Source organism: Triticum urartu, unplaced genomic scaffold (genome assembly GCF_003073215.2).
Source record: "Triticum urartu cultivar G1812 unplaced genomic scaffold, Tu2.1 TuUngrouped_contig_5472, whole genome shotgun sequence".
NCBI classification, from domain to species: Eukaryota; Viridiplantae; Streptophyta; class Magnoliopsida; order Poales; family Poaceae; genus Triticum; species Triticum urartu.
In genome coordinates, this window is record NW_024116150.1 from 1 (window position 1) to 15172 (window position 15172).

At 45.6% G+C, this 15172-nt stretch overlaps 2 protein-coding genes across 2 annotated transcripts; both read left to right on the forward strand.

Annotated features, from left to right (window-relative positions):
- The first annotated feature begins 7027 nt into the window (after positions 1-7027).
- On the forward strand, positions 7028-12402 carry LOC125529270 (ubiquitin-activating enzyme E1 3). The gene is made up of 7 exons (XM_048693676.1): positions 7028-7220; positions 8265-8482; positions 8646-9440; positions 9520-10388; positions 10870-11302; positions 11442-11621; positions 11714-12402. The coding sequence occupies exons 1-7, from the start codon at positions 7043-7045 to the stop codon at positions 12128-12130; spliced, it is 3090 nt and encodes a 1029-aa protein (XP_048549633.1). The 5' UTR covers positions 7028-7042; the 3' UTR covers positions 12131-12402.
- A 1467-nt stretch (positions 12403-13869) lies between these two features.
- LOC125529269 (protein MALE DISCOVERER 2-like) lies at positions 13870-15168 on the forward strand (the record flags this gene model as incomplete). Its single annotated transcript, XM_048693674.1, is given in 3 exon segments — positions 13870-14191; positions 14300-14369; positions 14983-15168. Coding segments are annotated over 3 exon segments (371 nt in total), but the record flags the coding sequence as incomplete, so codon positions are not given.
- Between the last annotated feature and the right edge of the window lie 4 nt (positions 15169-15172).

Sequence of the window (15172 nt, forward strand, 5' to 3'; positions counted from 1 at the left end):
GATCGGTCGGGCCGTGAAGACGTACGACTACATCAACCGCGTTGTGCTAACGCTTCCGCTGTCGGTCTACAAGGGTACGTAGATCACACTCTCCCCTCTTGTTGCTATGCATCACCATGATCTTGCGTGTGCGTAGGAATTTTTTTGAAATTACTACGTTCCCCAACAACGAGGAAGTTGGTTAGGAGGAGGAGATGAGGGCAGCGAGCCGTGGAGTTGATTGAAGGAAGCGATCGCACGGTAACAACCCCTAGTGGCCATGGGTGCCCACATTCCAGCAAGGCCCACACGTTAGTGAAACATGAGCGATGGGGTCCTAAGAGGGTTCACAATCAACCGACCTTACTGGGTTGTAGAGCGAAAATCCTATGCTTATAGATGATTTACCTATGGACCCCCCCCCCCACACGCTAAACATTTCACTAACATCTCACGACCACTTCCCCTGAGTTTCATTGAGGGCCCACTCCCCTCCATCCTATAAGTTGACTTCCATAGGCGTAGAACAACTCTTTGTAGAGGGATGGCAGTAGTCAGTAGCTAGAGATGAATGCCCAACAAGATCTGACTCACTTACTTGCAGTTGCAAATCCAAGTCCGGACATTGTGCCATGTCGTGTGCCACCCAGACACACGTGCCATGCGCCACCTTCCCACACACCTGACCCGCAAATGTTCGTGTAATCGCAAGGTAGTCTTTGATAGACACAAAACTCAATTCCTGTGAGCCGTATCACAAGACAATCCACCATGTTCTCCAACATGCCTCTCAACACCAACTTGACCAAAACGGGTCTGTTTGTTTGTTTGTCACTGCCCCCCTTCCTCCTCAGCTTTGTGGACACATGCCTTAAAGTTTTACATGGGCCTTGTATCTAGGCCTTTTGAGGTATATAAGTTGTTTGTTTGTCTAAAAAAACTGCGCCCAGGTCTGGGCCTCTTTGCAAAAATAAAGAGGCACTTTGCTTGTCAAACAAGGTTAGATGGAGAAAAGCGGGCGAAAAAGAGGCACTTTGTTTGAACACAATTGCTTCCTCTTTGTGTGCTCTTGTGATCAGCAACCCATTGAGAAAAATGTCTTGGGACATAGCAATCACCTAGTTCAAGCAAGTAGCCAAAACCTGAATTCCTCACCAACTCCATTTTTTGGTTGCTCTTACAAACACCCTTGACTACTTCGTCAAATGTATCTTATGTTGCACCTGCTATATGATGTCGCTCTTTCCTATTCAGTCCCTCTTTGCTTGTTTGTGCCTGCATTCCTGGTCTCTGTATTGCAATAAAAAAAGGGGGGAAGAGCAATGAGACAAAAAATGGTTTGTATAACAAGCATTCCTGATTGTTTATAGTTGTGTGAGTGGTACAGAAGTAGCTACAAAAAGAAGGTACTGAGGTAGGTACCTTCTTGTTTGGATTTTGAATGGTCTTCTTCTTTCTCTCCTCTCATTGTGCTCCTGTTGAACTGTATGAATTGAAACGAAAAAGGAAACAAACAAGGTGAGTACAGGAAAAAAAATGCTCTTAATTTTGCCTACACTGATAAAAATAGTGAAAAATATTACTCCCTCACACAACAAGTGGTCCGATACATCTGTTTCAGTAAGGTCGACGTTGACATGATTTTTTTCAGTCTCAAAATCTGGTGCATAGTTGTTACTATCTTCATCAATAGTATTGGTGTCTGATTCACTGTAGTTCATATCCATGTAGAAGCACTACCAAAAAAGCACATCTGACTGGAAGCTTGTATGTCAAGTTCAGTTTGGGACAATAAAAGCTGATAATGACAGTAGGTACAACGCATGCGCTTGTAAATAAAAAATTTGAGCGAGTCCTATAGAAATATTAAACAAAAGCTAGAGTATCATCAATTAAAAAAATTCGGGCAACACTTCGCCAATACCTATTACAGGTATGTCCAGTGCCTGTACTCTACAGGTAGGTTTCGAATTCATGACTTCCACTGTTACGATTCCATCGAAAGTAGTGAAAAAAATGGTCATAGGTCCAGTACTAGTAAGTTCATATGTAGTGGTTCAACAATAAAATAGGTGCAGAGAGTAAGAACACTCGGTGCTCTAAAATTAACCCGGTCATTTGATTAGTGATGTATAAAAATGGAAGTCTAAAACATGTTCAATCATGTATCAAACAACAAATGGACACTGAACATTGGTCTGCCAAGGGAGCAATGAACACTGAACATGAAGATTGGACACTGATGTGCAGCTTAGGAAATGAACGATGATTCTATTCTAGTAGGCCTTGTTGCGAGTTGAACGTGGACTTGCAACTAGAGAAAAGCTACAAAACTACAGAAAAGAACCCAGTTTCGAGTAAAAAGGTGGACTTGCAAACTATAATTATGAAAGAAAAAATCCCTAATTGTAAGTCAATGGTTGACTTGCAACTAGGGGTCCCTAGTTGCGAGTCGATGGCCGACTTGCAACTAGGGAAACTACACCTACGAAAAAGCCCCAGTTACGAGTCGAGGGTTGACTTGCAACTTGGGCACCTACAACTGTGAAGAAGCGCAAGTACAATCCTATAACCTATGGAGAAGCCCAATTGTGTGTCGATAGTTGACATGCAACTGGGTCAGGTCCCCCCTCATGCAACTACAACCCTATGAAAAAATAGCAAATTGCGAGTCGAGGGTTGACTTGCAACTGAAGAGTCGGGGCCAGGGGTGCTCCTACAACCTATGAAAAAAGCCGCAGTTGCGAGTCAAGGGTTGACTTGCAACTGAGGCACCTACAACTAGAAAAAAAGCCCCATTAGCGAGTCAAGGGGTCAACTTGCAACTAGGGCTACTACAAAATTACTCGGCCCCATATTAATTATATTGTTGCTTAAAAATATTTATCTAGTACTGAAATACGTCTAGATACATCTGTCCCAACAACAACTAACATGGGACGGATGGCTCCAATCCGCCACGATGGGTTTGGTGTCATGTAAATGTCCCATGCCATATACACATAATGACAACCATGTCTAATGACCGTATATTGTTCCAAGGAGAATCTTACAATCTCATGTGCTATGATAGCCAAACCATAGAAGGAGTTAGGCATGTGGCTACTATGTATGGCTTGATCTATCACCATCCAGATTCAAACACACATGTTAAGTACCCAAAAGAAAATGCCTATAGCTACGAGTTAATCCCTTACGTTCCAAGCCTGGTGCCAATCTAGTTACTCGGTAGAAAACAATGTGCTAATGGTGCAGCACTTTTGAGCTGTATTCTTGATTTTCATTCATTTGTTTCCGTAGAAGATGTTCTATTACTTTTTTTTTTGGTCGCTTGTCACTAGTGTTCATTGTATTCCTCGATGCTCTACTAGGCCGGGTAGCAACGCTATATAGGCATCTCAACTGCCAGACTTAAAGGTGAAGCGTCGGTTGGTCGGCAAGCCAAGTGCCGATAGTGCTTCGACGCACCTATGTCATCTCCTTTTTCTTCAAAAATCTCTTAACTCCGCTGCAATGTTATCATCCGATTGGTCTTCTCATAGGTCCGAGGCGCCAGTATCGAAGCAGAACTGGAGTTGCAGTTTGCTTGACAGCGTGGAGGTTCCAAGCGTGTTGGTCTAGTGGCCCTTGCGAGTTCATGAAGTTTGAAGACACAACTACGTCTGTCTCGATGACAAAGAGGATCTCCACTTTCTTCGATGTGAGAGGGATCCGAATTATGTCCCAACTATTCTAGAGAGAGACAAGAAGAATGTTATTCCTCCAAATGCACCGGATGTTTCAATACCGACGGAAAGTGGTCCTAACATGGATTTGTTAGACACGAACTAGCTACCACCATTGCTCTTAGCTGGTGAAGTGATCGTGTTCATGCCTTTAGATGTGTGCCCATTTTGATTTGCAAACGTATATACAAATATGACACATTATGTTCATGAAATTTTTGTTGTACGACACATGACAAAACTAGTCATTCATCATTGGTATAACTTGTCTTAACTGGGAATACTAGTGATAGTTTAAAATATACATTTGTGCTATTCTTTGAACACTACAGTAGTAAAAATAGCTCTCTGGATAGCTCTCTGTACAGCCACAAAATCGCAGGAAAATTGCTCCTCTGAAAAAAAACCCCATCAAAATCAGCCCAGCCATCCTTTCTCTCTCTCTCTCTCTCTCTCTCTCTCTCTCTCTTTCGGCCTGTGGGCTTCACTTTGCGCCCGCAATGGGCTGCTTCCAGCCGGCCCAAGCTGGGACGAGCAGGCCTGCAGTCCCACCAGCTGGCCTGCAAGCGTGCTGTAGCGAGAAGCCAGCGCTCGAGAAGCTCTACTACTCCTACCGAACGAAATCCCAGCGCCAGGTGAAGCGAGAAGCCAAGTCCAGAAGCTGAATCTGAGAATTTCTTGAGAAGTTGTAAGACATCAGAATAGGCCCTAAGTTACTTCCTTTCACTTCTAGGTTCAGGAACTGTATGTCAGCGCCTACATGGGCACGTAAAAAAGGGGTTTTCTTTTCCTTTTCAAACAAATTAGTCTATTTGGGTGTCAAAAATGCTCTTTTCAAAAATGTTCACGAATTTTGGATAATATTCATGAATATGAAAATATGTTCACAAATTCCAACATTGTTCATGAATAAGAAACATGTTCATGTAGTCAATAAAAATCACAAATTTGAAAAATATTCAAGAATTAAAAAAAGCGAATTTAAAAAATGTTCATGAATTCTAATAATTGTCACAAATTTAAAGACACACATAAGACATTTTAAAAATACATGATAAACCTTTTAAAATGCATGGCAAACATCTTTTAGGACGAGGTGAATATTTTCTTTCAAAGTACATGATGAAGACTTTATAAATACACGATGATTTCTTTAAAATACAGTGAACATTTTATAAGTTGCATTGCGGAAAAAATTCAAAAAAATAATCAAATTTATATGACATGCAACTGGGTCGGGTGAGTTGTGTGTCGGTGGTGGATATGCAACTGGGTCAGGAATAGTTGTGTATCGAGGGTGCACATGCAACTGGGTTGGTTGAGTTTCGAGTCAAGGGTGACAACTCGGTCAAGACAAGTTGTGTCTCGAGGATGAAGTTGCAACTGACACAAAAATGGGTAGGGCCCCTATATGTGTACCAAGGGTGAAGTTACGATTGTGACAAAATTGGTCGGCCCCCTAGTTGCGTATTGAGGATGTAATGGCAACTGGAAGAAAAAGGCGGGCCCCCAATTGCTTCTAGAGGTGTAGTTGGACTTGCAACTAGGACAAATTTGGGTTGGGCCCAATTGCGTGTCGAGGGTGGACTTGCAACTGGGACAAGAAAAAAGACGACCCCCACCAATTTCATGTCAGGGGTGGAGTTGTAACTCGTACAAAAATGATTGGCCTCCCATGACGGTGTCAAACATCGGAGGTGGCTCACCAAGGGGAGCCCAACAGAAGACCCGCCAGAGGGCTCACGAGGCCCAGCGACTGAAGGGAGACCAAATGGGAAGATAAGCACCTGGCGATCATCTTGACTCCCAAGTTGGTGGTGGCGGCACCTGGATCGCATCTTTTTCTGCAAAAGCCTAGCCTTCGACGTGTATATAATGGGAGGCTAATCTTAGATAGACCAACTCTTGGTAGCCATCTCATCCACACCATTGTAACCCCAGCATGAGGTATCCCTCCCCCATGAATAAGAAACACGAGTAGGATGTAGGGGATTACTCTCCGAAGGCTTAAACCTAGGTAAATTCTCGTGTGACCTTCGAACTGAGACTTCAGCTATGCAAGACCCCTACCGAGGGATCTGACCGTTTTCTACACCGTCACCTAAGTAATGTGTCGAGGGTGGACTTGTGTAATTCAGACAAAAAGGGGCAGGGCCTAATTGTGTAGTCAGGGTGGACTTGTGACTGGGAAAAAAGCGAGGGCCCCAGTTGCATGTCAGTGGCGAAGATGTAACTTGGGACAAAATTGGTTGGATCCCCAATTGTGTATAGAGAGTGGACTTGCAACTCAGAAAGAAAAGAAAAAATGCAGCCCCCAATTGCACGTTGGGGTGTAGTTTGACTTGCAACTAGAACGAAAAATGGGTTCGGCCCAACTTATGTGTCGAGGGTGGAGTTGCGACTGAGACAAGAAAAAAAAAGATGAGACCCCCAATTGCATGTCGAGGATGGAATTGCAATTGAGACAAAAATGGTTGGTCCTCTAGCTGCGTGACGAGGATGTACTTACAAATGCGACAAAAAATTGGCCGTGCATGGTTGCGTATTGATGTTGGTGTGCTCTGGCGAACTCTAAGTTTGCCTCCGTGCTAGCCACCTTTGTCCAGCCATGTCAACCTCTCTCTTTTGCTTGCGGTGTCATGTAACGTATTTTCTTATGACATAACCGGTGCTGCATCTCTTAACCACCTGTGCTTACGTGATTGGTCCTTGTATTGTCACATTGATCCTTTTGTATGCGTGTGTTTCACTGTGACCGTATATGATTTTCGGTCCGGTTTTCTTCATTCCCCCAAAAAATATAAATAGGAAAGCTCTTATCCTACATCTCCAACACAACAAGATCAACTGGAAGTGCCAAGTTACCAACTATCGCAGGGATATCAACCAATCAATGGTTTTCATCCGGTCTCCCACATAAGCCAGATCAATCTCTATTGGAACCGAGGTCAACATACCGGCGGGGGTTCCTCCCCCCGGTGACCGATTCATCAAAAACAAAAATTGGTCATCGAGTTTGTATTTTGAAATCTTGTACAACCACAACACGGTTGGCAGACAGTAGCACATCGGAGAGTGCCAGCGCTAGCCGGGTTTCGAAATGGGCAAGCACTGAACCCCCGCTTTCAAACCCACCCTAAAATTCGCGAGCAGCCAATCCGGCCTCCCCGCATATAAACCCTCCCCGTCATCCTCCCCACCAGTCCAAACGCGCTGCCAGCCACAGGTACGTTCCTTCCGCTCCGTTCCCCCGATTGGTAGTACTTAGCGCTCGCCTCGCGCGGGAGGCATGGTCTTCTCCGCTCCCTGCTGTTTCGGATTGGGCGCGCGTTTCGACCATGGGGTGCTTACGGCGGCTGCTGCGCAGGGGCCTGCGCGCCATGCTCCCGTCCAAGAGGCCGTCCGACGCCGCGGCGGGGGACGAAAACGGCCGCGGAGGGGACGCCAAGAGGATGCGCCGCCTCTTCGCCTCCGACGTCCTCGTCTCCGGGCTCAACGGGCTTGGCGCCGAAATTGGTTACGTCTGCTAATCCCTTCTCCGCCTGCCATTTTTTGTTTATTAGTTCGTTGCAATGACATGTCGTGCATACACTGAATTGTGCTGGGAAATTCTGCACCAATGTTCGTTCCGTGTAGAGATTGACTGGTCTATGCTATGGGGTCTGTTTTTGCCTGCTATGTAGTGCTGCTATTGCGCAAACTCTGGCTGATACTGATCTGGAATTGTTTAGTTTGTTGCAATGACATACTGCATATACTGAATTGCAATGACGTACCGCATATACTGATCTGGTTGATACTTATCGTATAAATATTTAGTTTGTTGCAATGGCATACTGCATATTCTGAATTGCCCTGGGAAATTCTGTATCAATGTCCATTCCATGTAGAGATTGACTGGTCTATGGGGTCTGTTTTTGTCTGCTATGTAGTGCTGATATTGCCTGAACTCTGGTAGATACTGGTCTGGATTCGCTGGACGTTTTTAAACGCTTGTGTTGGGGATGGGATGCTCTGACAGCTAGACTGCGAACTTCTAGATGCTTGTTTCAGTACCAATGGGAATGGAACCCGGGGATGGGGTATGAGTGCTTGTGCTATTTCTGTCTATATAAATTTCATATGTTTATACAAAAGGCTTACCACGTTACCGTATTCTAGATGCAGAATTGTACTGGAAAATTCTACACCAATGCCCAATCCATGCAGATTAAGTGATTAGCTAGTCTGTGGGTTTGTTTTTGTTTGTTGTAGAGGTGATATTGCCCAAATATGGTAGAGATACTGATCTGAAATTGCTGAAAGTTTTTAACCCACCGTGTTGGGCATGTAATGGTCCATAACAGCTAAACTGGGTATTGCTGGATGCTCCTTTGATTTATTGATTAGCAATGCGAATGAAACTTGGGGATGGGTGCAGTACTTGTGCTGTTTGTGGCTAGCCAATTCTTTTTAAATGTTTATACTAGTTAAAAGTCTTAGCAGGTTCTGCAACTATACGCCACATTTCTTATGTGTTATGCCTGTTGTATTAAACATACATGCTGACCTTTTTTGCAGCAAAGAATCTTGCCCTTGCTGGAGTCAAGTCTGTCACTATACATGATGTAAAAACTGTGGAGATGTGGGACTTGTCTGGCAATTTCTTTTTATCTGAGGATGACATTGGGAAGAACAGGGCTGCTGCTTGTGTAGCAAAGCTGCAGGAGCTGAACAATGCTGTTCTTATATCAGCTCTGACAGAAGAACTAACGACGGAGCACCTGTCTAAGTTCCAGGTTTGTCTCTAGTCCTTGCTGTCAAAATCCATTGTTTTCCACTTGCAAACTTTTTGTTGCTGACCCCTGACCTTATTTGTAGCCTGCTGCATACACCACTTCAGATTTCACATACACTTCGCTTTGATATGACTGTCTAACTTGTAGCTTATTTTCATGGCAGGCTGTTGTTTTCACTGATATAGATTTAGACAAGGCTTATGAATTTGATGATTATTGTCACAACCACCAGCCTCCTATTTCCTTTATCAAATCTGAAGTCTGTGGCCTTTTTGGTAGTGTCTTTTGTGACTTTGGACCAAAGTTTACTGTTCTTGATGTTGATGGTGAAGATCCGCATACTGGTATAATTGCATCGATCAGCAATGATAATCCTGCCCTGATATCCTGTGTTGATGATGAACGGCTTGAATTCCAAGATGGTGATCTTGTTGTTTTCTCTGAGGTCCATGGTATGACAGAACTGAATGATGGAAAACCAAGGAAGGTTAAAAATGCAAGACCGTTTTCATTTAGCATCGAGGAGGACACAAGTAACTTTGGCATTTATGTAAAAGGTGGAATTGTCACACAAGTGAAGGAACCAAAGGTGCTATGCTTCAAGGCACTAAGAGATGCCATGACAGATCCTGGAGAAGTTCTTCTGAGTGACTTCTCAAAGTTTGAGCGCCCCCCTGTGCTTCATCTGGCATTTCAAGCTCTGGACAAATTTAAGAAAGACCATGGACGCTGCCCTGCTGCTGGTTGTGAGGAGGATGCTCAAAGTTTTCTGAAGATTGCTGCTGCTATTAATGAAGCCTCAGCTGATCGCAAGCTGGACACTATTGATGAGAAACTATTCCGACAGTTTGCAAGTGGTTCTCGAGCTGTATTGAACCCTATGGCTGCGATGTTTGGTGGTATTGTTGGTCAAGAAGTTGTGAAGGCTTGTTCAGGGAAGTTCCATCCTCTCAACCAGGTTTGTGCTCTGATCCACCTGTCTTTTGTTCTTAATGGTCACACATTATCCTTTTCTGATTAAGCTCCAATTTATGCAGTTCTTCTACTTTGACTCTGTTGAATCCCTGCCAACATATCCGATGGAACCCCAAGACTTGAAGCCATCAAACAACCGCTATGATGCTCAGGTCTCTGTATTTGGTTCCAAGCTTCAGAAGAAAATGGAGGAGGCTAATACTTTTGTTGTAGGGTCTGGTGCTCTTGGATGTGAATTCCTGAAAAACCTTGCGTTAATGGGGGTGTCTTGTAGCAGCAAGGGAAAGTTAACCATAACAGATGATGATATCATTGAGAAAAGTAATTTAAGCCGTCAATTCTTGTTCCGTGATTGGAATATTGGACAGGCAAAGTCTACTGTGGCTGCTACAGCCGCTAGTGCTATCAACCCCAGCCTTCACATTGATGCTCTCCAGAACCGTGCCTGTCCAGATACCGAGAATGTCTTCCATGACACATTCTGGGAGGGCCTAGATGTTGTCATCAATGCACTTGATAATGTCAATGCCAGGATGTATATGGACATGAGGTGCCTGTACTTCCAGAAGCCACTACTGGAGTCAGGTACATTGGGCGCAAAGTGCAATACTCAAATGGTGATTCCTCACCTTACTGAAAATTACGGGGCTTCAAGAGATCCTCCTGAGAAGCAGGCGCCTATGTGCACAGTCCATTCTTTTCCACACAACATTGATCACTGCTTGACATGGGCTCGTTCAGAGTTTGAGGGTTTGCTCGAGAAAACGCCAAATGAAGTGAACTCTTTTCTGTCTAACCCTGCTCAATATGCTGCTGCAATGAGGAAGGCAGGTGATGCTCAAGCAAGAGAATTGCTTGAACGTGTCTCTGAGTGTCTTAACAAGGACCGGTGCAGTACATTTGATGATTGCATAAGCTGGGCCCGACTGAAGTACATTCTCTTTTCTGCCTTTGTTTGTTACGTTCTCCTTTGCATGAATATTGTTACATTTTTGCTAGGTTCTCAACTGGATTTTAAGCTGCTGACTTGGTTGTCTAGATAATTTATAACAAAAACATCACATTCTCCTTTACATGAATTTTGTTACATTTTTGCTAGGCTCTCAACTAGATTTTAAGCTGCTAACTTAGTTGTCTAGATAATTCATGACAAAAAAATATTAGCTCGGTCTACCAGGCATGGATGATGTGATTCAGCCGTTTTCACTTTTATTTGAACATTCAATTGTGTGATCTGTATAGACTAGTACTGTTGAGAACTTGAGATTATATCACCTTGCGTTCACAAGGCATTGGCATGAAGTACCGTACTTCTTCTATAACTTCTCTTTTCCTTAGAGGTGTGTGTAGCTCATTTTTGTGCTTCACGTTTTGGCTCAAGTTAAAATCTCTCTCCTTTCGTTTTTTGCCAGATTTGAGGATTATTTCTCAAACCGCGTGAAGCAGCTCACATTCACTTTTCCTGAAGATGCTGCCACTAGTATGGGTGCTCCTTTCTGGTCTGCCCCCAAGCGCTTCCCCCGTGCACTGCAGTTTTCAGCTGCTGATCAATCTCACCTTAACTTCATCATGTCTGCTTCGATATTGAGAGCGGAGTCATTTGGGGTTGCTATACCTGAATGGGCAAAGGATACTAGTAAGCTGGCTGATGTAGTAAACAAAATTGCAGTTCCTACGTTTGAGCCAAAGCAAGGGGTTAATATTGTGACAGATGAGAAGGCATCAAATCTTTCCAGCACCTCAGTTGATGATGTCGCCGTTATTGAAGATCTTCTGGCTAAGTTGCAAGAATATGCCAAGATGCTACCTCCAGGATTCCAAATGAAACCTATCCAATTTGAGAAGGTATTTATTCCCAAATCTTTGCATCAGCAAGTCTTAGGTTCAAAAGTTTTGTTCACAAGTGTTCACAAGTGCTTACATCCACATCACAACCCTTCTGTACTCTTCAGCATGTAACAATGCCTTGAGTTTGCTTGTACAGGATGATGACACCAACTTCCACATGGACTTAATATCCGGATTAGCAAACATGCGTGCAAGGAACTACAGCATCCCAGAGGTCGACAAGCTGAAGGCCAAGTTCATCGCAGGCAGGATCATCCCGGCCATTGCAACCTCAACCGCCATGGCCACAGGACTCGTGTGCCTCGCGCTGTACAAGGTCATCGCCGGCGAGCACCCGGCTCGTCCCCCCCGCCCGTTGCACCCTCAACCGCCATGGCCACAGGACTCGTGTGCCTCGAGCTGTACAAGGTCATCGCCGGCGAGCACCCCGTCGAGGACTACCGCAACACATTCGCGAACCTCGCCCTCCCACTCTTCTCGATGGCCGAGCCGGTCCCGCCCAAGGTCATGAAGCACAAGGAGACGAGCTGGACCGTGTGGGACCGGTGGTCCGTCCAGGGCAACCTCACCCTCGCCGAGCTCCTGCAGTGGTTCGCCGACAAGGGCCTCACCGCCTACAGCATCTCGTGCGGCACCTCCCTGCTGTACAACAACATGTTTGCGAGGCACAAGGACCGGCTGACCAAGAAGGTGGTCGACATCGCCAGGGAGGTGGCCAAGGTGGACGTCCCCGAGTACCGGAGGCACCTGGACATCGGCGTGGCCTGCGAGGACGAGGACGAGAACGACGTCGACATCCCCCTCGTGTCGGTTTACTTCCGCTAGTCTGGGTCTCGAGATAAGAAGCCTTGCCGCATCTCCAGAACTCTGTTGTCTCGCGAAAGCCACTGATGTAGTAGTAGTTTAGCCGCCGCTCTCGCGCTGATAGCTCTATCATGGTCACCTAAGATGTTCTCTCTTTGTGGTATACCGGTCCTACAGTTATCTGCTGGTTGGTCGCAGTCAAATAGTTGGAGTTGGAGGAATGAACAACAGACACATCGGTTACGGTTAATTGACAGGTTACCAACATTTGGTAGTACCATCTTTTCCCTTTATGCGCGCATTGTCATCTTTCATCTCCAGTCTTCTCTCTGAATCTGTGACGTTTTTCCGTCAGGATTTTCCCCCTAGATTCTTAGTCAGGCTCAAAGAGGTGAGGTTTTGGCATTTCTATTCCTAAGCCAGGCACTCCAGGCAGAATAGGGTGCCGGATCTGGAGCGCAGTTTAGCTCCTAAAATAATGCAGGAGTCATGACTGCATCACGTCACCTGCTATTGTATTTTTGTTACTCTCTCTCTCTTTCGTAGCTCAAAGATCGTGTCGACACCGAAACGAGGCAAGATCAAGTATTTTATCCCGCGTCGTCAGACGCTCTAGTAGTAGTACTTAAGTTAATCCACTCGTTAACGGTCGATGGCGAGGTGGAATGGGTCACGGATAACCGCCACTTGATTGTAGAGTAATTCGGGGGGCACTTGATGAGGAGAGCCAAGGAGGATCACGTCCAAATCAGTGATCAATGCGGCATGTGAGTCTTGGTGATACTTTATTTGCGATTAAAGAAAAATACTGTTGCTGCTGGTCACGGTCAACTGCTCTGCTTCTGGGCCACCTCCCATCCATGTAAACCAAATTATTATTACGAGGTATAAGTTGCACCACAAGTAAACAATCCGTCGTGCTTGGTCTCCCGGTCCATGTCCGTAAGCACGCACGCACGAGTTGAATTTCCACGTTATTTTCAAGGAGGTGGCTGGGTCTCATCCATTCCCTTCGTTCACACAAATATAAGGTGTTTGGATGTTTCGATATAAGTGTAGTACATACGAAGTGAAATGGGTGAACAAACATACTAAAACGTGTCTACCATCTGGTTCACAGAAAAGATGGAACATCTTATATTCATGAACGAAGGGAATACATGAGAATCACCTTCACACCATTTGATTTTATGCAATGATTTGTGCGGAATTTGTTTCTTCATTTCTTTCCAATTGATCGATCAAATGATGCAGCAGTTAGATGCGGCTTTGTTAGTCCTACATACGAGAATTAGCAAATCCGAATTGTCAAACATGGACAAAAACTCTCCATGGCGCACAGTCTACCCTGCTAATTGGCAGGACGTCGGCGCAAACTCAGCTCAAGACTTTTAAACACTTTGCGAACCCGTGATTTGCAAATCTTCTTCTTTTTTCCTCTCTTTTGGCCTGCTTTAAATGATTCCCTTTTCATTCCCTTTGCTTCAGCCGGAAGAGAAAACGAACCTATAAACAAAATAAACAGAAAAGGAAAGCATTTAAAACAGGCCAAAAAAAGCAACAACAACAAAATACGAAAAAAATAGCGTTAACGCGTCCAGCCTTTTTTGCCAAGCTTTAATAATATACTACTATAAGAAAATAAACAGAAAAGGAAAGCATTTATTTATTTTTAAGGAAAATAAATGACGATTGTCGTCGCGCTGGCCGGTCTCTTTCGCCCGCCTTTCTCCCCCCTCCCCTTGGCCGCGTCCACCCCCTTTCCTCCACCGCTCACGCGCTTCCCTTCCCAGACCCCCCCCCCCTCTCCCCTCCCTCGCCACCGAACCACCATACACCGAGCAGCCTCAGCTTCATTCTCCTCTCTTCCCATTCGGTCCCCGCGACTCGCTCCAGCCACATGCCACTGCCCCGTGATCCTCTTGCCGCCGCTGCCATTCCATTCCTCCCCACGACCTGCCGTGCTGATGATGGACGACCCGCCGCCCTCCTCGCTCCACCGGCTTCCCGTGCCGCCGCCGCTGCTTCTGCTTCTGTTGATGCTGGTCTCCGTCTCCTGCCCGCTCGCCCGCGCCGCCGCAGGTCCGTCTTCTTCTTCTTGGGTTTTCGCTCGCTTGCTTGCTTGTCTCTTTCTTGGACTACTTCCGGTGATCCAGGCGAGCTGATTCTGGGCGCTCTTGGTTTCTGCAGCGGCTGGAGGAGGACTTGGTGGTGCTCAGGAATGGGGCGCGAGCACGGACGCCGCTTCCGTTGAACTCAGGTGAGCTCGCGAATCCGCGGCGGCCTTGGTGATTTCAGTGCTATTAGTCATAGAGCTTCTTCATTTTTTTGCGAGATATTAGTCGTAGAGCTTGGGTTGGAATTTTCTGGGATTTTTTTGGGGGACGTATGTATGCAACTGTATAACTGTAAATTGGCTTGCCCTGGGTGTTCTTGGTTGGTGATTCGGCAATGATTTGAGGCGGCCTGGCTTATCGGCCGGTGGTTAGGTGGAGCCGGGTTATTATAGTTTCGGTACGGGAGGCTGAAAGGTGGCACAAATCTGGGGGGAAGGCATGTCTCTGCCTGATTGATCCAATCATTTTTCTTCTGGTATCAATCAATCGTGCCAGCATCTGAAAACGGATTAACAAATCTGAATTGGCACTATATATATTTTTTATAATGATTCCATACAGCTCGAGATAAGCATATGCTTACTGAATACCCTGTTCTTACATCTGGAGGTGTTGCCATGAGTGAAATTTATTTACTCCGTATTTATGATGATCAAGGTGTTTCTTGCTCAACTGCAGCTGTTTCTTACTCATATGAGATGCACCAAGTATACTAACCTTTTCTTTGTTTTGCCTCATGTGCCGTCGGAACATCAGAAATTCGCATCCAAGAAGACTGCTACAGATACCCTTCCCACCATCTCTCATGCCGCCGACTCGAGCTCCTGGCCACAAGAAGCGCGGGCGTCACCCAAGAGCACCCTCGCCCGCTCCATCGCCGTCGCCGTTCGCCGCTCCGCCGAAAGCCTCGCCATTGTTAGCCCCTCCACATGTGGCCAGGCCCCTG

What these genes read in the sequence shown, in the direction of transcription:
- LOC125529270 (XM_048693676.1), top strand. Translation starts at nt 7,043, where the DNA reads ATGGGGTGCTTACGGCGGCTGCTGCGCAGGGGCCTGCGCGCCATGCTC. An exon ending in AACCTATCCAATTTGAGAAG is followed by an intron (nt 11,303 to 11,441) that starts GTATTTATTCCC and finishes TTGCTTGTACAG; the next exon opens with GATGATGACACCAACTTCCA. An exon ending in TGTGCCTCGCGCTGTACAAG is followed by an intron (nt 11,622 to 11,713) that starts GTCATCGCCGGC and finishes GAGCTGTACAAG; the next exon opens with GTCATCGCCGGCGAGCACCC.